Genomic DNA, 27,026 nt, shown 5'->3' on the forward strand with positions numbered 1-27,026 from the left:
GATTTGGCCTTATCCTCCAACTTTTTCAACACCTTTTCTGCTTTGCTACCAAAGATTGTCCTTGTACAAAGGCACATCCAGTAATTTATATTTGACAGGTTCAGAAAGGGGCTGTTCCCTGAGCCAAGCATGTCTTCTAATGACAGAAACAGTGGCTGCTGCCCTGCAAGAAGCCTCCAAAGTGTTGAAATCACAATGTAGAGAATGTTTAGTGACAACAGTGGCAGAATTCAATAAATCTTGCATGTCCTTACTCTCCATCAGGGAAGGAACACCAGCAATTTTAGCCTTAATAGCCTCCAAAGTATGCTGCTGATACTTAAGCATATGAAAAAGACAATTAACAGACCTAATAGCCAGGGTGAAAGAAGTATAAACCTTTTTACCCCCTCTATCCAAGGCCCTAGATTCCCTGTCAGAAGGAGCAGGATTTTTAGCAACCGTGGCTTTAACACCCTTACAGCCCTGAGAAATAATCTCTGGATCAACAGTAGGATTCTTGAAAAGGAACTGATGAGAACCAGGAACTCTACAATACCTGTCAGGCTTTATGGGAGCAGGAGGAACAGAATTAGGAGTCAAAGAATTCTCCAAGAAAACAGAACCAACAACTTCCAAAACTGGAGGGATAGCCAAAGGTGTATGCTGTGACAAATCCAAGAATTTCCTAATCCGTTTCTTAGACTGAGGGTAGTCCTGACTTTCCCAACTGAAATGCTCCCTAAGAGTATTCAAAGTATCGCCAAAAGAAAAATCTTCTGGAGGGGAGGTAGAAGGGATGGAGCCTTCTGCATCAGAATCATCAAAACCAGAAAAAAGTTGAAAGTTTCCCTCTTCATCAGCTGAGTTGCTGGAAACCTCAGAGTCTGAGGCAGACAAGACTTCTGGGGACAATTCCCTAGCCTTCTTAGAAGGAGATGGCTGAGAGCCCCTGATAAGGGTCAAGAGATCACTAGCCACTTTAATCATCTGAGACTGAGGCATTTGAGGGGAGGCAGGCGTCTGCTTTGGAGTAGACTTCTGGCTGGAAGGCTTGCTAGAAAGCCGGAGGGACTCAGGAGGCCTAGCAACTGCAGAAGTCTGAATCAAGGTCGTCGGTCTGGATCTGGTCTCCGGACTGAGAAAAGAGGCTTAAGAAGCCGGCTCCTGCTTAGCGGCTCTAGATCCAGAGGCGGCGACTGGCAGAGGGTCAGAAGGCGAAGTGGAAGCCTGCAGTATGGAGGACTCAGAATTTGGTCTCCGCAGATGCCTGCTGCTGAACATCCGCTGAGTACCACTGGGCCGACAACCAACTAAACAGGGACGTCGTCGGCTAATTTGACTCTAAGCCTGTCACGGTCCTTATCCTTGTGCTTCTTAGGAACATCTGAAGTCAGGAGACCAGAAGACGCCATACCGGCGAACTTGGGCCAAACTCCGAAATGCTTGAACAAGATCCTAGCTCTACAGCATATGGTAGGCGGGTTGAAAGAAGCACAGAGGACACAATTAGGGACATTGTGCTCAAGGCTCAAACAAGTAATACAATAGGAGTGAAAATCACGATGCGGAATCTGTTTTCCACAAGCAAGACAGTTACTAACTTTCTCTAACATTCATTAAAGCAAGAAAAGAGGGTCCACAACAGGGTACTTATCTGAGGACGTCTTCGACTCAGCAGTCGGAATACAACAAGAAGGTACTTGGCCAACTGGCACTCGTGCAAAATGCTTCTACTTGGGGCTCCGCAGCAATTAAGACTGAGGAAATGGTGTTGGCTGCCTTCCTTTGTACCTGACGTCAGACGTAAACCGAAGGCAGCCGACGTCATATACCAAGGACTTTGGTACTCTGTCCGACTGTGGGCTACCAGGAGCCGGATAACCCATTTTGTAAGGACTGCAACAGTGAAACATGATGAACATCTATTCTTCTGCATTAAGTGACATAACTTCTGGGACTACTTGTCCAGACATGTCACTAACATGCTTTAGAATACTGTGCCTCTCTGGAGCTGACTGAAAAATAGCCAAAGGAAGGGCAGGAAATCCTCCGGTAGAGGACACGTTTTCTCCTTATGATGTAAGGAAGGAACTCGGTCAGGCAAGCACCAGAGAGGTTTTATAGCCTCCTTCAATAACAGTAGCATGGAAGAAGGGTACAGACCCTAGCAGTCTAACATTCTGAAAAGACAATGGTAAGTCTTTACTGAACGCAGTCTTGAATCACATCCCTAAACCCTATCACTCTTCCTGCTGATTTAACTGAACATAAAGGTCAAATAACTGGTCCTGTCGTGGAGAGTATCCTCAAACTTTAAGTACAGTTCTCAATGCTGAATGAAGAGAAGATTGTGTGATGCAGACAATAAATACCACAAAATGTGCTTCAGAATTCCCCTCATATTCTGAAAAGGAGAGAGTTGCACTTTTTTCATGGAAATAGGGCATAATCTCTTGTGGAGTCTGATGCCAAACTACACTGTCTGCAATAGCTTTGATTCATTGACTGCCACACGGCTAATGACCAGGGTGACCTTTCTATCACTAGCCAAGTTTTCCCAATAGAATAATCATGTCCTGTATGCAGACAGGACATTGATGGCCAGGCATTTATCAGCTACTTCTGTCCATAAGGGACATAGGTGTCAGGCCTGGCTCAAATTACTTATTCCCCATCCACTGGTCTAGGCTTAAACTGGATAATAGATGAGCAGTCTCTAGGGCCCATATCTAGCTCTCTGGCATATTTTAAGTTCCAAACAAAATTCAGGTCTCTAGAGCTTTTATTTCAGGTACTCTGACTTACAAACATGTAGGAGACTCATAAGTGTGGGGTTTGCGGATGCCTTGCAAGCCAGGCACAGACCAGCAATCTATAGGAGACTGAGTAGAGGGAAAGGTCTTTAAGGTGCTCTGCATAAGGCAGGGTTGTTCTGCCATCTATTTTTTATAAGGACCCCTGAGGTCGCTCTAGTTGCTGTAATACCTAATCAGGTACATACCAAAGGGAGCGCTATACTCTGTGTTCTGATAAGGGCAGAGTACTATGGGATAATGACCTCTTGGGACCTAGATGTCATGTCTATAATTAGCTGGGATGGTTGACTTCCCAAAGAGTACAATTACGCATTTTTCAGCATTGAGTTTAAGACCATGACTTTGGCACTATTTGTTAGTCAGAGATGGACCTTCTTGAAGAATGCTAGTGTCTGCAGTGGCGTCAATGATAACCTCCAGCTTGCAATTATCTGTAACTTAGTCAGCCATAAACCTTCATTTGCTTCCACTTCACAGAAATAAATGCCAAAACGGAGCGGGCCCAGTACAGAACCCTGGGGGACTCTGCTAGTGACTGACCTCTTGGTATAGGTAGCCTCACCTATTTTGACCTCCTGGATCCTATCACAGTCAGCCATTTGGCTATCCAGTGGGTGATAACACGGTTTATATTTAAATTACTCAGCTTGTTTATAATGCTGAGTGGGGTATTGTATCAAACGCCTTGGCCAGGTTGAGGTAAGCTGTGTGCACAGTTTTACCTTCAAGTGCTTTGGTGATCTTCTCAAAAAAAAAAAGTCCATCATATTTAATAGGCATAACCTTCCTTTAACAAAACCGAACTGTGATGGATCCAGAGTTTGCAGGTTACCTATGTTCTCATTTGTCATGTTCGTGAGGATTCTTTCCATGGCTTTGCATATGAGGCTGCTAAGATTTATGGGGCTGTAGTTACCCAGATCAATGGTTGGACCTCCTTTGTGCAGGGGAATGACTACAGCTATCTTCCATTCCTTGGACATAAAACCTGTCTGAAGGCTCCAGTTGAAAAGTGATTCAAGTGGATCAGAGAGGTCATGTTGAAGCTATTTATTAAACATCCTGGGATCTAATCAGGGCCCATCGGTCCAGTGTTGCTGACCTTGGAAAGTGCACTGGTGACCTGTTCCCTAGTAATGGTTGGGGGTTTTGTGTTATGTGGTACTTCCTTTGGACTATCAGGGGGGATCTGAGCTGAACCTGTCAGACAAAAGACACTTGATGGGTTGACTGTTGAAAAAAATAAATAAATGCTAAGCCTCTCGTTGGTTAGAAGGTTCAAAAACAAAAATCTTGAATGACAGCCACAGCAGTGCTACTGTCATCATAAAGATAGGCCTTAGATGTATAACCACTGATGCCAAAGGGCAATAGTGTTCCTCTGATGAATGGTAGAGAATGCACTACAGACCATCAATGAGTATGAAGATTTATCACTTAGGCCAGTGATGGGTTAGAAGACTTACATGGCAGAAAGATGGACAGCAAGGGATTTTCTACAGTACAGAGAATGACTGTAGACAGGCCTAAGACTGTTTTGTAGGTAGAAAAAGAGGCTGGCAAAAGCAGCAGGTGTGCCATTATCCTTAAAAGTCTTTCAAGCCATAAGATGTAGAAAACTACACATGGGAACTGAAATTCTACTCCTAGTAGAGGATCTGCTTTTCAGTTTCTTGGCAGATTTGACTCCCTGTCTTGACAATGATGCGACATCTTCCTGGCCACAAATGAAGAATGCTTTTGGCATACAAGATTGTTCTCCATTAGTTTTTTTCAAGACCTTAAACGATGAGTGAAGGCCATCTTGTTAAAACCTTTAATAGCTGCAGATTTTGGTTCCTGGCCAATAGCCAGGGCAGTAGACGGACACCAAATACTTGTCTGTCTTACCCATTTTCTGACCAAACACATTATTCATAAAATTGAAAAAAAGTGACTTAGAAACTTTTTCTTTTTTCTTTCTTTTTTTTTTTAAACTGTGAAAAAAGGTGAGTGCACTGAGAAACGACTTTTTAAAGCCATTTGCAAAGTATTTTAACTGAGTGCATGCATGAGAAAAGACACAAAAACATACATGATAAAAGTTATTTTACTGTATTATGGCACAAAATATTTACAAAGGATGTTTTCTTTTGGTGACAAGGCAATATAAAATAAAACTTTACATTTATAAAACACTTTTGCCAGTGAAAATTGGTCCTATAACCTTATTAGCAAGACGAAACCCAACTGAAATCCAGCTTTCTAATTCGTTTTAGTTCCTTTTCTTCATATTTAGACAGTTTTGGCAACAAGTCCTCAGCAAAACAAGCAGATTTTGATTCTTTTTCTTGTCTCTTTGGTGATTCTGCCTCCTTATCTGAGTCATCATCAACACTGTCATCTTCACTCTCCATTTCAACATCTTCAGTAGCTTCCATTTCACTGCTAACATTAAAAAATACTTGCCAGTTATTAACAGAAAGATAGCAGCTTCTACCAAGTTCAATCTCATGCTAGTGAAGCTTTAAGCTCATGCACTGATTAAGCTTTAAGTAGCACTCCATATTTTACAGTACTAAACAAAGAAGATAACTGGTAAACTGTTATATGATATACAAGTAAACAGTGGACTGTCTTTTTTTGCTAAAAGCCATTGCAGTATGGTGTTTAACTACTATCAAATGTACAAAAATAATGCATCTGCTACAATATATATATCACGTTTTCAAAATAATTACATTAAATACTTGTAATAGTACAGTACTTACACAAGTCCCTCAGATGACCTGTCCACTATGAATGCAGAGTTCTACACAAATGCTTTATACAAACATCTGAACAACTGCATTGACTCAGCTGTACCTGATAGGACCAAAACAAGCTCCTCAATAAGAGCAAACCTGTGTGGTGGACAAATGCCATTAACAGGCTTTACAATAAGAGGAAGAAATTTCTGTCTAAAAGTAAGAGAGAGTGAGCCCTAAACTGGAAACACTCTCTTCTCAGCGTAAACAAGCAAATAAGACTGCTTGCAATGTCCTCCAAAGCTAACTACAAATCCAAATTAGCTTCCTCAACTAAGGATAACCATAAGGTGCTCTTTAGTTACATCCATAACCTAAAAGGAAAGGCCTATATTTGTGCCAAACTGGTAGTTAATGATACCATATATACCGCACCTGTGGACATTGCTAACTTGCTAGCTGACAGGTTCTGTGAAAACTTCACTCCCCTGTCCCCGCCACACTTACCCCAAGATATCCCTCTACCACCAGTTCTCTACCTTGTATCTCTAAACAGCAGGTTGTGAATACCCTCTCTAAGGTCAAAAACACAGCATCTATGGGATCTGATAGCATCCCAGGTTGCATCCTACATGGGCTCAAACAAGAATTAGCAATGCCATTGGGTACTCTTTTCAATTATAGTCTAAGCACTGGCTTTGTCCCAGCTGAATGGAAAAAGGCCACCGTTAACCCCTTGCACAAAGGTGGTGCTTCCACTGACCCCAGGAACTATAGACCTGTTAGGTTGACTAGCCTTATCTGCAAGGCCATGGAGAGAATCATCATGGACGTTAAAGATACTGGTAACCTCCAAACATTTGACCCTACTTAATTTGGATTTGTCAAAGGGAGATCATGTCTGTTAAACCTAGTTGACTTCTTTGAGACAGTCACCAAGGCCTTTGATTAGGGGAAATCTGTGAATATAGCCTGCCTAGACTTAGCCAAGGCTTTTAACACTATTTCCACACAGGCATAACTGACAAACTCACCCAGCTAGGTATCAACCCATGTATCACTAGATGGGTCGTTAACTGGCTCACTGATAGAACACATATAGTCAAAATAGGGGAATCCACCTCCAACAGCAGACCTGCAACTAGTGGTGCTCTACAGGGATAAGTCCTGGGACCTCTACTGTTTGGAATCTATTTCTCAGAAGTGCAAGCTAAAACTAAAGGTATGTGGCTGACAAAGTTTGCTGATGACTGCAAACTGGGAGCAGTCATAGAAATCTCCAAACGATGTCAACATTCTACAAGAGGGTCTTACACAAAACAAATGACTGGTACCAAAGTCATGGCCTTCAACTCAATACAAAAAAATGTATTATCATCCCTTTCGGTAAGAGTGATGTTCCTGCTAACTGCCACATCAATAACACCACCCTAATACGCACTCAGTGGTAAGAGATCTGGGTACACAGGTTGACACAGCAACCTTACCTTTGATTACATAGTCTCCACAGTGGTAAGAAGGGCAGTCTACATTGCTCATCTCATAAGTAAGGACATTGTCTCCAGAAAAAAATAACCGAGTACAATGCTCCTTTTAGTATGTACCTTTCCATGCAACTGCAGCAAATGAAAAGACCACAAAAGTTCCTCACAAGGAAAATTCAAGGTCTTCAGCATCTGTCCTATGAGGATCATCTGAAATCACTGTCACTTTATTCTGTTTCATACAGACTACTCAGAGGTAATCTCTGCCTTGCATATAAGGCAATATTTTACCCTGCTTTACTGGAAATGCTACGCAAGTCGAATGGTACACGGGTTACTCGCTCTAATGGCCTTAACTTGGTATGTGATATTAATAGAACCTGGTGGAGGGACAGTCTCCCAGAGGTTACCACACCTTTGGAACAGACTCCTGCTTCATGTCAAGCAGAGCACCTCAATGGCCCTCTTCAAACACAACCTGGATGATTGGATAAGTAACTGTAAATTCACCTCAGGGGCTCCACCTATGTCCCTCTTGGACAGGGATGATGGGTGCTGATCGTGGAAATAAGGGTAAAACTTGGCTAGGTTTGTAAGGGCCCTAGGGTCATTAGTCTAGTAACCTCCTATGATCCTATGAAAATATCAAAAATAAAAAGGAAAGTTCTTGCTGCTGAAGAAAGGGGTGATGTTCTAAAAAAAAAAAAAAGTCCAAAGGAAAGATGTAAGATGCAGAACAAAGTGAGGGATAGATTAAAATGAGTACTGCTTTCAATTGCATGCTGACTGTTTTACTAGACTGAATGCAAAGGGCATCACTGGTCCTTTCGACATTTAATTCACTTCAGTTTTCTATACGTGACACTAGCTAATAGTTTCTACCATGGCTGCAAACAACTCGTTCATTCTATACTACCTTAATCCAGTGCATAATTACCAATGAGTTGCAGTCTATCCTGACAATGTATGGGCCCAAGGCAAAGAAACTCATCCTGAACAAGGAACCAACCCATCATAAGGTGAAAGCATACATTCCCCATCAAATGGCATGCACATCTAGTAACAATCTGGAGTAGAAGGAAACCAAAACACTCCGTAAAAAAAACATTTACAGGGAGGATATAGAAACTTCATACAGAAAGTACCCCACAGAAGAACTAAGATCTATGAGTCAGCAGTTTGTAGTCTGTATATCAGCAGATAAAGCTCCAAATTAGATACTGAATCCAGACAAGCTAATTACATACCCACCAAACCGGACTTCAAGAAGGATTTCTAAAATTTCCCTGGCATGGCATTCCTGCTGTGAATAGCTGCTGTCACAAACAAGCTCCAGCAGTTTCCAAACATTCCAAAATTATTTTCTTCAGTAGTGATTTAAAAACTTTCCCTATAACTGAAGTCACCAGTTTTCAGAATGCCTTGTTCATATTTTTCTGAAGGTGAATTAAATCTGCAGCTATCAGGTCTTCAGAACCTTCCTCCCCCTCCACATGATTTGTTAAAGTTAATTAGTGGTATAGTGCAGCTGTGATGAATTCTCCATAACAGAGAGTACAGTACAATCAAATACAGGGATCATGCAGTGCTATTCAGCAGACATGAGAATTACAACTGCAGGCGGACATCTGTCTATATGGGCAGACTTCAACAGCTTTGGACATCCCCAGGATGGACTTGCTGTCCTGCCCATACTGAGGATATCAGGATGAAACCTAGGTAGAAAAGGACAAACCAACAATACTTTCTTCAGCTCTTATTTCCGTGAAGGAGAAATAAAGGAATATACCTCCAATAAGTCCATTGTTTTCAGTCTGTAGGGGTGGTTCTGGGTCATGTCTAAGACAAGTGATATCTTCCTCTTCAGAAAAATGGGATTATAGATAGGGAGAGGAGAAAGAAAGAAACACAAAATATCTTAACTCCAGGGCTCCCAGATAAAAGGAAAAGGGGTTCAGTGGAAGATGGCCAACATCACAACAGTGATAGCGTGCTCAGACATCTCCTGTTAAGGTCAGTTCATCATACGGATCAGTGCTACATTCTAATCAATTATAGATGGGAAGAAAACTAAAGTGGTACTAACCCTAATTATGGGCCTACTGTTGGGCAGCTAGCATGCCATGACTGCAGTGACAAACTCTAGTCTACTCTACTCCGGGAGAAAGAATCCAATTTGTAATGCTTGCAGAAAGTGTGAATGGATGTCCAATTGCCATTTCACAAATCTTAGTTGTCTAATTACATCCAGCAGGGTGTTCTATAGCCTAGATAAAAAAGAGTGGCAGCTGGATGGTTCAAGGGCATCTCTGAGATTACTTTAAGGCATAAAAGAAGGACTAAACTTTAATGCCATCCTGTTTCCTTCAGGCCAAGTAAACCACTGTAGCCATTAGGGTTTGGAGCTCAGATATTCTAGGAGTACAAATTAAAAGCACTAGAAACAGTATTCAAGGATATCTTATTTAACTGGTGCCAGTCTGGGTCTCAATAACAAAGCTGAGGTCCAGACTTCCAAGATGGCTATACTCTGGTCAATAGGTTGATTTGAGCAGTGGAAAAACAGAAAATATGTAAATAATGATAGTGAAATTGTCAGTTTAGGAAATTTCAGTTACTGGCTACTAATTACACTGTCTTGATGCCAGCAAAGATGAAATCTGAACAACCCAGGAAAAAAATGAAACGGGGGGGGGGGGGGGGGCAGAAAATTCAGGGTGGGAAAATCTTGCAGTTGTTAAAAAAAAAGTTTCTACTTTGTTACAAGAGATGATTTAAAAAAAAGGCAGTTCAAGTTTCAGCTTTGCTACAACAGATGGTTTCCAGTAATTTAGAGGAAAAATAAATCAAAAGCATTTAGAGGTGTTTAAAATAAATGACGTACTGAAGAAGTGCATTACTTCAAATAAAAGGTTGGAAAAGGTAGAAGCTAACTATTCAAATGAACTGATAAAACTGTAAAAAAATTAGGTTTACTCTGGCTGCTCTGTATTCTAATTCCATTATTTTTGAAACAGTTCTTGAGAAATCTCATACTCAGTCTTTTCTTCATTTTGATCTCTGAGATTTTCTGCTGTACCACAGAAAATGGAAAGAACAGACTTATTAATTTTATGTAAGTAGAAATAAGCAACCAGACTGGTGTTCAACAGCAAGATTTGTTAACTGAGACAGCCCATGAGGAAGCAGTCAATACCTATATTACTGAAGATGAAAAAAGAAGTGACTGAGAAGGACTGCTATTATGTTGATTTTGTTAAACTTGTGAGTGAACTGTAAAGCATATATACCTAATTTACCTAACTTCATGTCACTAATGTTTAGAGGAATACTGAAGAGAACTCTTGAAACATTTTTTGTTCCTATTAATCTCTGCAAAAAAAAAACATGATATAAATTGAATGCTACACTGTGAAGCAGTTTTGTACAGTGTGCTGTCAGAAGGGTATTTTAAATATGAGGTGGGGGTATACACTAGCAGTGACTGCAGTACATGTTAAAGCAAGTACTTTTTAGTTGTAAGATATTCAAGCTTGACACTAACAAGTTATGTAAGTCTGGAAAGAAGCAAGTTAAAGTTAACATAATGTGGTGTTAAGGGTTGCTGAGGTGAGGGTGGGATATAAAACGGTATTGATCATATTATATTAAGATAATTTCCCTTGTTTTTACATGGGTGGATGTCTAAATTAATGTCATTTGCTTAAGCTACAAACACGGTTGCTTTTGATCAAACGGACTTGAAAAATATGACAAAATGATGAAAGGCATGGTTCTTGCATATGCAAAGCTATTTGCTTATTTTTATCATCAGCAAATGCTTTGTGCGGGAGACGAAGTCTACAGGTGCAGTTTGTACACTGTTCTGAGTGAGATTTACAAAGATTCTTTCATGCACCTACAAAGTTGTTCTCTTTTTTCTCAATGCTGACAATCTGCTTGCAGATGAGCTGTCTGCAGGTGCAAGCAATTAATCTTGAGAGGTCTGAGCACTCTTTGTTGAGAGAAATGTAGTCTTAATACTTCACTGCATTTAACAGTACAGTTCACAATTTAGTTTACTTAAAATTGGGCACTGCAATTTTTCTTAGGGCTAACTGTTAATATCTACTGAAACCAAGCAAGCTGTTTTTCACATCTGGGAGAAGAACACAGAAGAAAATACAGACTGCAATCAGTAAAAGTGGGAGCACAGACTAATATGCTCTTTAGCAAGTGTAACCATAAGTTTAGATTAGGTAATGCCTGCAAGTGCAACCAATGATTTGAGGCAAAATGCTCCTATCTACAGTAGTTGAAAATGTACATAGTTTTGTGTTGGTGGAGTTAAAAGGGGATTGGGGTCTGAAAATATATGTGTTTTTACTGAAGCAAAATGTTTTGAAAAACTGACATGTTTAAATGAAAATGAGACAAAGCAACTGCAAAACAAATCAGCCTGCCAAATATTGTGTGCATGTAAACCAAAAATTAAAAAAAAAAAACATTCAAAAGTGTAATAGGCAGGAGTAATACTTTTCTGTTACAATGGCTATTCTGTCCATATTACCATAAAATGTAAATGACCTTACAGGTACAGACAACAAGCAAAGAATACTGAATTATATTAAGAAATGTAGGGTGCAAACAGCAATCTTACAGAAGACACATTTACAAAGAAATGAGCAAGTGAATTTAACAAAGAGGGGATTTCAGGATGGATATTCTGCAGAATATCAAGGACAAAGAAAAATGAGAGTAATAATAATACGGATTGCTAGAGTGGATCCACCAGTGACCGAAGAGAAAAAAAAAACAATAACAGGTTTGTGGTAGTAAAGGGGCATTGGCAAGGGAGTATTATGTTAGATGTATTTAGACTCCACCAAAAACTACTCTTATGGAGCTTAAGAAAATTCTGGGAGAAACAATCAACCTTCAGTACAGACTGTTACTTGGGGATGTGAACTGGAACTTGATTTACAAAAGTGAGTGTGAATCAGGGGGACCTAAAAGGAAAAATACAACAAGAAAGTAGAATTTTGAAAAAATATATGATATGGAATATGTGAATTCAATGAGCAATTCAATAGCCACATTATTGTCCAAGGTATAATAACTGGGCAAGACTGGACAGAAAGTCTATCTCACAGAAGCATGTGAATTTGTTCCGACACCCATCCAATAACTATTTCCAATCATGCACTGATAACAACTATAATAAAGATGCAAGGTAATGAAGTAAAAATAAAACAGCAGGGCTTTCTTACTTAGCTGTTAAAAACAGAATTTGAGAAATGGGTAGTAGAAAATTATATGAGTTCTATTGGGAAAGATAGAAGTTTCTTCAGAATGGGCAGCTACTGAGTGGGATAAAATATAAATTAAGTTTAAAAATTGGGTAGAAATAAAATAGAATATATTGGAAATAAAAAAACAGGAATTAATTGGAGGGCCTTACAAAAATATTGCAGAATAAGAGGAATCTTACAAAGCAAAAAGAAAAGTAACTGCAGCATGTTAATGGGAAGTAAATAAGCATTTGGATGATAAACGTTGCTGTTAAACTACCTTTTTGATAACTCCAGATCATATCAGAAAAACTTAGGCAACAGAGAGTAGAAAGGGTAGTCGCCAAACTTAGACTATGACAACAAAAACCACCACAGATCCTACAGAGGTATTGAGAGATATTTTGGAAATTTTATGAAAATTTCTATATAGCAGAGGAATGTGGAAGCCATGAAAAGGCATAAACTGAAAGATTTATGGAAGACTTAATTATGCTAGGGTTATAGAAAGATGAGATTCAACAATTAATAGTTAACATAGAAAGAAATCAGATACAAATGCTGATGTAAAATCAAACAACAGGGAGGTCTCGAGGAACAAATGGTATGAGTTACCCAAGAGGGTAAAGAGAGACCCTTCAGACCCAGCATTATACAACACATTTCAACATTAAACCTTGATTATAAAGTGCCTCTGTCTGTATTAGACAACAGAAATGTAACAGAAACATTTAAAGGTACAAAAGCAAACCATTCAGTTGCCAAAACTGGAATATAAGGAGGCGGTATACTTTAGGACCTTGGTTAAATCCTTGCTGTTCAGGGATTGAAATCAGACAACTTTCCAAATACAGGTAAATATGGATGCCTTTGAAGGAAAGTTGAGCAAAGGCTACAGTTAATCATTTAATGAAAACCCTGGAAAAAATGCTGTGCCTAAAAGGCAAGATGAGTAGGACGTGGAGAGTCCAACCAAGGGACCTGAAGAATCTCTTCTGTCTTCTGTATGGGATGTAAATTAATCATCCACCTCTGGTGTGGTCAGAAGGGTCTTCAGTAGTACCAAGGTGTGCAGGGTTTACACAACAGCGTCTTTAACTTTATGACCAGGATTTTTTTACTTGAGATCCAAAATAGCACCCCCTAAGTCATCCTTTCTGGTCTTAAACAAAACCCTGTCCCATTTTCATCTGGAAAGGACAATTTCTATGCCAACAAAATCAGAGAGGAAGGTGCAAGTCTAGAAATGGCTCTGCCAAGGAAACATGGTCTGCAGGCACAGCAGTGCTTTTATAGGTTTATAGGTAGGTACTAGGCTATCGGCCCAAGGGCCTACGTAAGCCTAGCCAGCAAGGTTCCATAGCTTACACCACCCAAGAAAGTTATTTTCCTGTGCCACTGTCCAGCAGAGACACAGAAGTGATCCCTGGGGTGTATTTCCTATTTCCCATCCACTCATCAAGATTTTTTCTTGAAGAGTGCTAATGAAGAACTTTGCTTGACATAGATGGGCAGCTTGTTCCAGAGTATAGGAAGTCTCTGGGACAGGAATCTATCCCTCCAGCATGTCCTGTTTATTGTGGTGACAAGGTTTAGGTCCCTAGAGCATGTAGCTCAGAGGGATTGGGATTTCTTTAGGTGTAGCATGTCCAACAACTCTAGGTTTGACATAGCCTTATATGTTAGGCAGAGATCACCTCGGAGTAGGCGATATACAATGGAGTAAAGCTGGAGTTTTTTGAGGTGGTCAGTGTAGGGCATTTGTTTGAGGCCAGTAATCCTCTTTGTGAGGTACTTCTGTGGCCTTTCCAGCTGCTGCAGATGTCTTGTGAGGTACATTCCAAAAGGGGCATTGCACTCTATAATGGGTCTAATGAGTGACGAGTACAGGGGAACAATGACCTCTTTTTTCCTGGATGAGAACCTTTTATGATGAGGTGTGCCACATAGAAGGACTTCCTGACTACTGTGGCGATGTGACTATCAAAGGAGAAACTACTGTCCACCTGTGTCCCAATGTCTCTTATCACGCATTCGGTGTTAAGTAGACTGCTGCCTATGTGGTAAGTTCATTGGTACAGAGTTTTTACCAAAGGGGATGACAATGCACTTTTTGGCATTGAGCTTGAGGCCATGGCTCTGACACCAGGCATCTGTCTCAGTGAGGCCCTTCTGTAGGATGTCCACATCATTTGGGGACTTAACTATGGCTCCTAGTTTGCAGTCATCTGCAAACTTCATTAGCCAGAGGCCTTCTGTGTTAGCCTGTACTTCAGAGAAGTAGATACCAAACAGGAGAGGTCCCAGGACAGAACCCTGTGGTACTCCACTTGTCACTGCTTTGAGGTCAGATTTGGAGTCTGCAACTTTTACAGTGTGGGTTCTGTCAGTGAGCCAGCTGGCAACCCATCTTGTGACGTAGGGATTTATACCTAGTTTAGTGAGTTTAGCTATAATTCCAGAATGGGGGATGGTGTCAAAAGCCTTGGCGAGGTCAAGATAGGCTGTGTGAACCACCTTACCCTCATCCACGGCTTTGGTGACTGTCTCAAAGAAGTCGATCAGGCTCAGGAGGCATGAACTGCCTTTCACAAACCCGAACTGGGTGGGATCCAGAGTTTGGAGGTTACCAATGTCTTTGTTTATGAGTTCCATGATGATACGTTCCATGGCCTTGCAGACCAGGCTCATCAGGCTAATAGGTTGATAGTTCCCAGGATCAGTGGGAAAGGTCTGCATCTTGATTTCATATGCTGAAACAAATTCCCTTACTTTAATATCTGTGGTCAGGCCTCATCTCTGAATAAAGTCACCCTACAAGGTTGTGAAAAAGTCTACAGGATTAGTACAGCTAAAAACACTTTATCTAGCAGACCTAAAAGAGACATTCTCTCTGATGCACTTCCTTTGAGAGAAAGTCTTTTATTTTTAAAGATGCAAAACAGCGCCCCCCCAGTTCAACTCTGAACAAAAACACTTGTCCATCTACATATTTAACTGAATAAACTATATGAAACGTCAACAAAACATCTTTATTCCTCTTACATGGAGGGTGACAGAGAGAAACTCCTAGATCTGCTAGCTAATATGATTTTATCTGGGCTAATCCTTCATACTCTTGTTTCTTGTTAATCCTGTCAACCTCTGGGTCAAATGTGGGATACCGTCCTAACTTGCGTTTTCTGGATTACCTTTGCCTACTATGTTGTCGAGAGGAGGAAAAGGGGAGATGGTACAGTTGGGATGAGGGCATTACATTTAGGCAGGCCATAGGAAAGACTTTCTTGGGAGGGATGGTGACCAATACCCAATAATCTGTCCTCTTTCCCACACTGACCTCTGCCTTCTCTCTATAAACACGTCTTTTTTTTTTAATGCTCAAAATCTGATTTTTTTTTTTTGTTTTGTAAAATAGCCTTTGCCTGATAGTAAGGCTCTTACTATATTTATGAATCAGTGAGTGGAAAGAAATCCATCAGTGGCCAATTCTCATTAATGAGGAATCACACTGTAGCACTGATCCTGATTTTTTTTTTTTGTTTTGTAAAATAGCCTTTGCCTGATAGTAAGGCTCTTACTATATTTATGAATCAGTGAGTGGAAAGAAATCCATCAGTGGCCAATTCTCATTAATGAGGAATCACACTGTAGCACTGATCCTCTTAAGGATAATCAGGGTCCACTCCCCTCTACTCTCTAGTGTTCTGCACTGAATTCCACTGGGATATGTTGCACCATCTTGCTTACGGAATTCTTCCATGACTCTCTTTTCTTCTAAGAAAAGAACAGGATCAACCTCCTTCTCCCTGTATTTCTAATGACAGGACACAAGTGTGTATTTTATCATATATCTTGTAATGTGTTTAATCCTAAGACCTTTAGTAAACTTGAACTTTTGTGAATACTGAGCAGAACTATTCTCTTAGTAGCTGTCCATTTTTACCATCCTCCTGCTCTGCTTACTTGCCTGCATTAAGATTAACTGCACTACTTTTTGTCTTTTGTTAACTTCTCATTTAGGAATGACAGACTCATGAAAGAACTGATCCCCTTACTTTCAATATGTGCATTTACCTGATTACATTTTTTACTGACTATACATGCATGTATATATACATGGGTGTGGAATTTTATTACCATTTTAATGGTATTTTAATTTATTGATGCCACTTTTAATTACTATGCATGCCAACTATTTTCATTTGTGCTTTTCTTTACCCCTTGGAAAGCTGTATCCCAGGTGAAAGAATATAACAGTGTTGCATTTCTGTCACTTGATTTCGACAGTTACTTTTAGCATGGTAGTTTCATCTTGTACATCTCTGCTTGTGTGTCTACTATGATGTCCCCAGGATAGTGAATCATATGTATTAATCACACAAAAACATAATTCCAATATAGAAGCAATGTAAAGCTTTTTATCAAATGTAACACCTTGCTTCTCCTGAAACTGGGGAGGGAGTTGAGTTCAGCTCTCAAGTTAGATTTCATAGCCACATCCATCAATATCAAAATGGTATTTGCACCAGGATTTTTTTTTTTACATTTACTTTTGACTAGGACCTTATAAAGATTGCCCAGTTTCTTTAACAAGGCTCTCGTAAAGGCATCCTTAAATGTCTGGATAACCACTGGAACAGATGTGAGCCTGAGGTCTTCTATAATCAAAAGCTCTAAATGCCTCTTTTGGTAGTCAGGAAACTCACTGCCCTGCTTTCCACACTGAAAATGTTAATTCATGGGCTACATGATCTTCTCAAAACACACACTTTCCAGTGGAGAGTGGGTCTAGTCTAAACATGGCAGATCCTTCTCCTCTAGCTCTAAACTGAGTGTCCCTTCTTGGAAAGTGTTCATTCTTCTTTCCTCTGAAAGGGCCACAACTGCAGCACAGGTAGAGTTTTTAGAAGGGTTAACAGTCACACAGCCAGTCTGCCATATTCCTCCACATTTTTTATAATTAAAACAGACTGGAGCTGAGGCAAGCACCGAAGGAGTGATATCTGAAGGTCATAGTGACACAACTATAGGTTAAGTGCAAGAATAAGTCTGCCAATAAAGGCTGCTTCCACTTCTCCAGTGTTTTAGATTAAAATTGCAAGAAACTCTTGTTGGAGGGAAGGATGCATAGTTATCACAAAGAAATCACTCTGCTGTGCAAGACCGATGCCTCTTGCAGATACCCAGGAATTGGCATCCTGCATTGGCACACACTACCAATACATGTTTGGGTTCTGATGCACTGACCGATTCAAACAACTAAGGCACATGGCACAGGAGAACAAAGCTGTGTCCCTATACAACACACCCTCAGAACTGTGTGGGACGGACTGGGTATGAACAGCCACTTGGTCCCTGTCCGAGGGCTCTTCTTAATGTTCCTGGACTATCCATATGTCCACATCTTTGCTTTTACTCAGACTGTTTCTTTCTAATATTCCAGGCTCAGAAAAGTCTGTATGGCAGGAGGAAGGATACACATCCTGTCTCAAAATAGTACAAGAAGTCTTCCGTGCTGCAAAAAGGTCTTAAGATTATGGATATGAAATAACTAGGTATTTTGACTGAAAGTCTTGTAGTGCTTACACAGATGTGTCTTTGTCCTCCTCAAACACAAAACAAGCACTGTATATCTTAGCCTCTCAGGGACTCTGTCTTCTCCTACAGGTACACTCTTAGTATGTATTTTTTTTAAATGGAGGACATCACGGACCACCAAAAAATGTAACCCCCCCCCCCAAAAAAAAAAACAATGAAAATGCCACAGACACCTATAACTCTAAGCCTCAAAATGGAAACTGCAAAAGACCAAAACTAAGGTACTTTCTCTTTAAGTAAGCTGAAAGGAACTGGCAACTGTACATTTACTGAAGTAAAAATGAAGTGAAAATGGCATAGGCATTCTCACCCTCTTAGTAGCTGAATATAATACTGATGTCCTCAACACATGGAATATCTGACTGGTACAGAACAGACTAGTGAATAGCTGGCATTTGGTTGCTAACACCAGTTTACTTACTACTTTCTGCATTGCTTTGGCCCTGCTGCCTGTTGATCATATGCCCTTTCAGCCAACTGCCCCATTCATTCCACCATTACTGGGAATGAGGGCTGACTGCGGCATTCAGATTTTTTTCTGTTTTAGTGCTTATTTACACCTGCCTAGCAACAGCCTGTGGTTGGGATGTGCAGTAGGTCCAAGCCAAAATTAGAAACTAGTTTACCTGGGTTATACTCAATGCTTTATCCTGAAATGTATAAGGAACGGCTCAGCAGCAGTGATCCTTATGATGAACATCTGCGGGGTGATTGTGTGTGTGTGTGTGTGTGTGTGTGTGTGTGTGTGTGTGTGTGTGTGCGTGTGTATGCACTTGTGTATGTACACATGCATGCGTTCATGTGTCTACTCATTGCAAGCCCCAAAATTATTTGGATATCAATGTAATGCTAAATGAAAATACTGAAATGCTGGACTCCAAGAAAATATCAGTTGTGTGGAAAGAAGTTAACACAGTGGTAACCAATATGAAAACCCTATAAATAAGATTAAAAATTACTATGTGCATACCACTTCAGGAAAGAATAAAGTATAACTCATGAAGGTTCAGTTATTCAGAAATGAAAATGCAGTAAAAATATGCTTTTCAATACTGTAAATTTATGTTCACTTACCCTTTGCCAGCTTTTCCTATTAACAGCGAATTCACAAACATTGTGCATAAAACTGAAGCAGATGGCAAAACATGTGCTGGTGTTATTAATAACTGCAAAGGAAAACAAGTGTGTCATATCACCTATGCATTGACTAACAGGCAATAAGACAGGCAAAATACATTTTAAAAGTCAGGCAACCACAAGTTCACACAAACCTCCCCACACTGACCACAATTCAGAAAAGGCAAACTTTTAACAATGATAGAACGTAAAATGTTAAATGATGTGTGGTTATATGCAACTACTGTTAAACGGTAACACTAACAAAGAAAAAAGTAATCAGTCCCAAATGGTAATCATTTTGGTTTCCACTTTTAACTAGACAGGGGTACAACTCTGACAATCTATTTAAAAAAATAAATGCATTAATTTGCTGATATCCGCTTTATTCTACTCAGGGTGATGGAGGAGCTATGCCCCTTCTCAGTGAACAATGAGTCCTGAACAAAATACCAGCCCACTACAGGATGCAAGCATGGGTACACATGCATACCTATGGGCAATTTGCAGAATCATTAATTCACTTACTAACACGTCTTTGGGACAGGGAAGGAAACTGATTCATCTACAGAATAAAACGTGATCCCAAGAAGGACATGCACATGTCACACAAAAGACATCCCAGCTGGGAGCCAAACCAGAAGACTAAAAACTGTGAGGAACCAATGCACCACTGTGCCAGCCACTTAAACAGGAAGGTAAAATACAGGTGGCCTATCATTATCAGAAAAAAGCTGCTGACTGGTAAACTGTTGATCACTGAATACCACTTTTACGAAACAATGCTGAACACTAAAATGCATTTTATATGTATTGTATACACACGTGTCTGCAGATGCTGCCCGATGCCACTTACAAAAAAGATAATGAAATGCAAGATCGACGTTACACCCCAGTTTTTCTTCTAAATACTAAATGAGCTGTGCATTAAGATCAGGAAACAATAACTGAAAACAAATGTGCATGAACATATGCATGCCAAAATAACACTGATGAAAAATATTTTGCCTAGTGAGCATACACCTCTGCCAAGACAAGCAAACATCATCACATACTCATCTTGTGGGAGTCAAATGTTTTCACAAGAGCAAAGTAAAATACAGATTAAGCAAGCCAACATTTACAAAGCTTTCAGACTTGCTTAACTCATTAAGAACTGACACTTTTACACACGATGAAAATGCAATGAATAAACTTGGAACGAATATGGAAGTACAAGACTCTGCATTTCATTACTACTAAAAAAACATTTGTATTCTCACCTCTCGGATGGCAACTGATCCTTTTGGTAACTGACTCTGAACTGCAACATTTCCAGTTTCAGCATCCAGCCTTTCCTGCTGCAGTTGCCTATGTTTTCCAAGCAACAAGTAGAAGGGGGTCATAGGCACATTCTCTTCTATTACTAACTAAAATAAAATAAAATAAAATAAAATAAATTAGATTAATCAATACATGGATATAAACAGAAAATACAGTTTTGTGGGCAACTTTTTCATAACAGTAGATGTTCAAAAGCAGTTATCACTACATGGGTTCTCTGCCGCTGGCTGAATCTAATGTCCAGCCACTACGCCATAAAGAAATAGCCCTAAACAAGTGAGAGATCATCTGAGCAATCCTGAATGTCTTTATGGTACAAAGGAATTCTTTAACAAGAGTTGCTTATTACTCACTGAACCAAGTAGTTAAACCACTGCAAAACTAACCAGTCTACACCATTCAATAGCAAGACAAAACGGAAGGCATTGAATTCTTTAAGGCATGTTCTTGCACAACCACATGCACTGAAGAGGAGGGGGAATCCTATGGTCAGTCTATGAACCCACGACATACTCAAAAAAGGAGTTGGCATTCCTGTTGGTCACCTAGGTACGATACAGAGGTGAATAAAAACAGATCAGTACCACCCCCATTCTGTCTCATTTTTGGTGTCAACACAAAAACTTAGGGGGACACTGGTGCTGTTACTGCAATGTAAGGATGAAAACTATTATCTAACCAGATCCTTGCTACAAATGCAAGGTCACTCTCAAAGGAAATACGATGAAACTTACAGGCTTGTAACAGACGAACCTTCCCACAAACTAGACCAATGCAGCTAAACTCTCTGTACCATGCCCAAGTTGGCTATGAGCAACTTTAGGGTAGTTCGAAGCACACAGCAATGTTGCATCAAGACTCATTTCATACCAAGGTGCTGTCCAGATGTTATGGCCATGACCTGCATCCTTCTGAAAAGGAGTACTTCCACCAACATGCTTCTATAACAATGTTAAATGTAAAGCTTCTGAGAGAGAGAGAGAGAACAAAAATTTCTGTAGAAATTTAATATGTAGCAAGGTCGGTAACATCAGTCAGCGGTCCCTGGAATAATACAGCAATCTGGGATTTAATTCCTTAGGGGAAAATAAACATTAGTATATGGCAGTTACGGACCAATATAGATATTCTTTGTGTGAACATAACACATAAAATTGTATCCAGAAGGTATCATCTGACTCCAAACGAAAAGTCTCTGGCTTAAGCAAGACTTTATCCTCACAGTTCAGTAACAGTGATGTAAATACACTTTACAGTAGACTATATTTTCCCTAGACTACAGCAGAACCAAAGAAAAACTCAACACATGCATCTAAGTTCAATACAAGGGAGGGACTGCATCAGAAAAATGGCCAAAAAGGGAAATCAGATTCCCATTTGTGGGCTGCGACCCACAATCCTAAGGAAAAAGATAAGCTAGGAATCATCTATGTGGCAAGCCAGAGCCGCCCCCCCCCCCACCTCCCCCCGGTGGTGAGCCAGTACTCATATTGTGGAGAGAAAGGTATATCCAAGGTGGCTGGAGTATAAGCAGAGCAGTACTGGTGTTCAAGAACAAAGCGGACATTCACAACTGTGGGCAGTATAGAGGTTATCAAACTCTTGTCACATTGCATGAAAGTTCTGGAGACAGTGATTGATATGCTGAGTAGTAGAAAGTAAGATGGGAGATGAGCAGTTCAGATTTGGATCAGGATGTAAAACAGGTGACCCGATGTTTGCAGCGAAAAAGACAGTTGAGAAGAAGCTAGAGTCCAAATGGGCATTCCTAGACTTGGAGAAAGCATATGACAAGAACCAAAGAAAGCTGATTTGGGCAATCATGCAGTGGTTTGAAATCTAACACTTGTAGAATTAGTGCAAGCTATGTACAAGGACCCAATGACTTAAATACAAACAGTGTTTAGGCTCACAGAGGGGTTCCCAGTGGGAGCAGGTGTGCATCAGGGTTCAGCTCTGTGTTTACTGCTGGTCATAATGGTGAAGGAACACATTATCAAACAGATCAACAAAGCTGCTATATGCAGATGATGTGGCATTGCAGACAGGCTCTGAACAAGAACTTCAGCAAAGAATAGGGGAATGGAATGCAACATTGAAGGCATATGGGATGAAAGAGTACAGATAAGACAGCTGTAATGGCAGCAAATGGAGGAGTTCAGAAGAAGCTGAGGCCTGAGATAGAAGGGGAAACAGTAGAACAGGTTAACAGCTTCAAGTATCTGGGTGGGGTGGCTGAGGAGAAGAGAAGTCAAAGCTAGAATAAGAAGGGCTGCAGCCAACTGGCACAGTGTGTCAGGTGTAGAGCATGACATTATGCCACTGAAGCTGAAAATTAAGGTGTACAAAACATGGTGTGACCAGTACTGCTGTACGGTACAGAAACTTGGGCAATAAAGGCAGAGTAGTTGAGCAAGCTAGAGGTGATGGAGATGAAGTGCTAGAGATGGGTGGTAGGGTGCACACTGTGGGATACACAAAGAAATGAGGACACAACAGTAAAAGCCAAAGTAGCTCAAACTGCAGAAAAGGTCAAAGAGTACAGATTACAGTGATTTAGGCACACATGCAGAAAAGCAGGAGACAATCTGGTGAAGATGATTTGGGGCAGACAGGAAGAAGACAAGAGGAAACAAGGGCCCTCAGCCAAGAGGTGGATGAACTGTGTGAGTGAAGACCTACGACAGTCAGGCATGAGTGTCAAAGAAGACAGGAGAGCAGCACTGAACAGAGAGGGAGAGATGGTGACAGTTGACACAACACCCCAACTCCATGCAGAAAATGGGAAAAAGGGGGGCTGCTGATAATTTTCTAGTTGCAGGCTTTATTGTCTCCATTTGTACCTACTGCATATCCTCACAATATCTCTGAATAGCACTGTATTGCGGATGAATCTGGCTCAGCTTCTTTGAGCATTGCAATTAGTCACATAATTCAGTATATAAATCTTCCTTGAATAAAGAAAACACTGTCAACCCACCATAAAACCGAAATTATTTTTATTATACATAAAAATAAGCACTTTCGTCCGTTTGCTACAAGACTTCTTCAGATACAGAAAAATATCTTAATACCCTACTATCACTTACACTATTGTAAAATTGTTTGATTAATCGTCCAATCAAAAAACTAGTTGAACATCCATAAAGTTAGACATAAGAAACACAAACAATTTTAACATCAAAATTACTCAGGATCATACATATACATTAATCTACAAGAATAATTTAAAATGCAAGAATAATTTAAAATGCTTTTTAAAAAATATTACTTACAATGTTACTTCAATATTATAATTTATCTGATTTTAACACAAGTACACTATTGAGAGACATTTTGTCATTAATGCCAGGGTATTGGACTAAATTCAATCTAATTTGCCAGAGCACTTCCTTCTTTTCTAAGCAAGTTTCCCAATCCCCTCCCTTTAATATTCTGTGGGACCTTTTTTAAGACAAAGAACAAGATTGTTTTTTTTTTAATCCTTGCATTCTAAACTGTGTTTGTTAAGGGCATTCTTCATATCCTTTTTTCTTTAAAGCATAAATATGTTCATAAATTTGCTGCCTGAAAAAACATAAATAAGATCGAAAGGGCATTAGGTTTCTCCCCCTTTTGTACACAAATTACAATTCAATAAACTTAGAACCAAAATTTGTGTACAAAAGGGGGAGAAACTTAGAAAGTATGGTTGAAGGTGGTGATAGACAAAACTATAAAGGAGCAAAGATGTTGAAAATGTGGTGCATGCGCCCAGTGCAGATTTATTTATGAGGGTACTACCATTACTGTAGCATCCTATCCCTGGGTCTTGAGTGGAAATTTAGTTGCAAAACAGTTGGAATGGTTTACCTAGCAGAGTGTATGACCTATTAATGCATTCTATACTGGTAAGACCGAAAGGGCATTAAGGCAGCAAAATCATTCTTAATGAAGCACTGTTCTGCACTTCAGGAAGAGATAGCTAGAGTTATGTTAAATTTCACTTCACGAAGGACCAACATTTCACGTTATACCCCCCCCCCCCCAAAGTTGTGGAACCTCCACTGTACCCATATTTCATTGTTTGAACTGTGGGGGTATCCAGCTTGGATTTAACTGACTCTGCAGTTAAAGGCCTTTAGCAGATGCCCAGTTCCAGAGTCAAAAATACGTATATTTATTTGCATTGTATAAACTGACATCTTGTTATATTGCAATCTGCCCAACACAGTCTTGCCAGCCCACAACATGTGTTTTAACACCTTTACTTTTTTTCTCACTGCAGACATATCCCTATGTTTTTAGAACTTGACCACACTTCTTTGTGCTTCAGTGATGGTTTCAACTCACAGTTGTAACATTTTGACTTCATATTTTTAGCTTTAGTTTCAGCTCTGTCTGGTCAGAGTTCCAGGAGCAGCATACCTGAAGACTGAACTGTACACCACACTGAGGATACAACCCTCCCTCTTTTCTAATAGGTTCAGCAAAACAAGAGGTAATTAAAGGTCTGTATTTTTTTGTCCTATGTTGAGGGACAGCCACATACACATTTCCACTGAGTTTGAGACTTATCGCAAAATTCAGAAGATGAACCAAGATTCATCTCAGTACAGTAAAATATTGAATGCCATTTTTTTTTATTTTGGGACTTCATTACCCAACTTTTTTTTCCATATTTGGACTGTTTTTTTAGAATATTAGTTTAGAGTTTAATTTGCCTCAGAAAATACCAACACTTCATGTTATCCCCCCAATTTGTGCTACCTCCACTGCCCCAGAAAACAGGTGCCTAAAAGAAATTAAGACCTTATCACCAGGCACTCACTTGAAAATGATTATCAGGGTGTATCAAATACCCCCTGTTCTTGTGTGAGTAGTCTGTGAGAAAGTTTGTGGTAACTGCCCCTGACCACATCCAAAAGTAAGGAGAACTACGGTTGCTTGGGCCATAAGGGAGTCACCACAAAAATCTTAGGGGAATACTTCTGAATCTTCAGAAGTAGAAGTACCCTGGATGTTGGTGGAAAAGCAAACAGGAATATTCCTGTCCAAAGAAAAGAAAAGGCTTCCATCCTTCCAGGCCTCCTTGCATGGTGTCCTGAAACAGAATTTTTCCAGATGATTGTTCAGAGAGGAGACAAAGAGGTCTACTTGAGGAACTCCCTAAAGATGGATCAAATCTTGGAAGACCCCCCCCCCCCACAACAAAGTTTCTATTCATGAGAGTATGCTCTGGTCCTGCTCAGCTTGTCTGTCACACAATTTTGTTCTGACAGAATGTAGAATGCCTGTACAGTGAGATTATGCTGTGAAGCTAAATTCCAAACTAACACGGGCAGTCTGTAAAGGGGGTAAAACCTTATTCTCCCTTGCTTGTTGATGCACCACATGACTGTGGTATTATATGTAACAACTTGAAGAAGTCCTGGGAACCAAAGATGGCTCAGAGATTTGAGCGCCTTGATCAGTCAAAGCATCTCTTTGATATTTAACTGCTTGCTTCTGTCCTTGGTGTCCCACACCCCTTGCACTTTCCTGAAAATGTTCCCCAAGCAAAGTCTGAAGCATATGACTGCTTTGGAAGCATGGCGGAAGATGGGGGAGACCTGGATTTAAGGATATCAGTTGATCCACCAACAGAATTCTCTTTTGCCAAACCACAGCAATGGGATTTGAAAAGCTAAAGGGTGCTGATGCTGGGACCAGAAAAATTGCAGACACCACTGTATCTTTCTCATGTGGAGTCTTGTCAGGGTTATAAGAATCATGGATGCCATGATTCACCAAATCCTGAGGTATTCCCTCGCAAGGACTGAAGTCCGAGTGAAAAGCCTTAGAAATATATCCAAATAAAGATCTTTTTTTTTTTCCTGTGGAAGAAAAGCACGTCGAACTGAGGTGTCTAGCTGACATCTCAGGAAAGTACAGTTGTGTACACATACCATAAATGTAGATGTTTGAGTATATTCACTGTTGCAGTCATTACATTTGGGTTATCTGCCTGAATATCAAAGTCTTGGATCCCTGCGTCAGATGCTGTCTCCTCTTCCATGACGTCAGGGGTATAAAACATGCAGCCGACACCATTACATCAGTTTTTCTTGCCCCAGATGTCAGGTGCCCCCATAATGGGAAGCAATTATATATTTTATTTACACCTCCAACAAAAAGCAAACACACCAGAAAGCTGAAATACACTAAAGAAGAAGAAAAGTATAGCCAAGAGAAGTCGGGGCTGGAGGGAGGATAACCAGAACTACAACAGTGAATACACTCGAACAACTACATTTATGGTAGGTGTACACAACTGTGCTGTGTTCTTCGTGTTTCACTGTTGCAGTCATTACATTTGGGTCGATTCCCAAAGCTAAGGAAGGGAGGAGGAAGTTAGACAGCATTAGGACCAGCTATTAAGCCCTGCAATACTGCAGTGGCAAAACCAGCTCTGGATTTACAAAAAAATTGGCATGTGGTAATGCCTGGTGAAGGTATGTACAGAGCTCCAGGTAGCAGCTTCTAGGATGTCCCTGGTAGGGACACCTCTGAGAAAGGCTGTACAGGCAGATGCAGCCCTGGTGGAATGTGATCTTATCTCCTGTGGGGTAAGTTTTCCATGGTGCTTATAACAGAAATGAATGAAATGGGCTATCCACTTAGAAATGGTTTGCTTTGAAATGGCCTTCTCCTCTGCCCCTGCAGCAAAGCCAACTAGCAGCTGTTCAGATT

At 40.3% G+C, this 27,026-nt stretch overlaps 1 protein-coding gene across 1 annotated transcript in view; it reads right to left on the reverse strand.

The window, feature by feature from the left end:
• Positions 1 to 4,869: 4,869 nt before the first annotated feature.
• The window catches only part of WDR75 (WD repeat domain 75), a 1,027,793-nt gene continuing 1,005,636 nt past the window's right edge, over positions 4,870 to 27,026 (reverse strand). The window contains exons 23-25 of the mRNA XM_044071106.1: positions 20,255 to 20,401; positions 18,951 to 19,042; positions 4,870 to 5,225 (exon numbers count right to left, since the gene is read on the reverse strand). Of these exons, the coding sequence (XP_043927041.1) occupies positions 5,009 to 5,225; positions 18,951 to 19,042; positions 20,255 to 20,401 (456 nt within the window). The 3' untranslated portion in view covers positions 4,870 to 5,008. The remainder of the gene's footprint in view (positions 5,226 to 18,950; positions 19,043 to 20,254; positions 20,402 to 27,026) is intronic.

The sequence above is a fragment of the Protopterus annectens genome, chromosome 5.part0 (genome assembly GCF_019279795.1).
Source record: "Protopterus annectens isolate FY-2018-M chromosome 5.part0, PAN1.0, whole genome shotgun sequence".
In the NCBI taxonomy this organism is placed as follows: Eukaryota; Metazoa; Chordata; order Ceratodontiformes; family Protopteridae; genus Protopterus; species Protopterus annectens.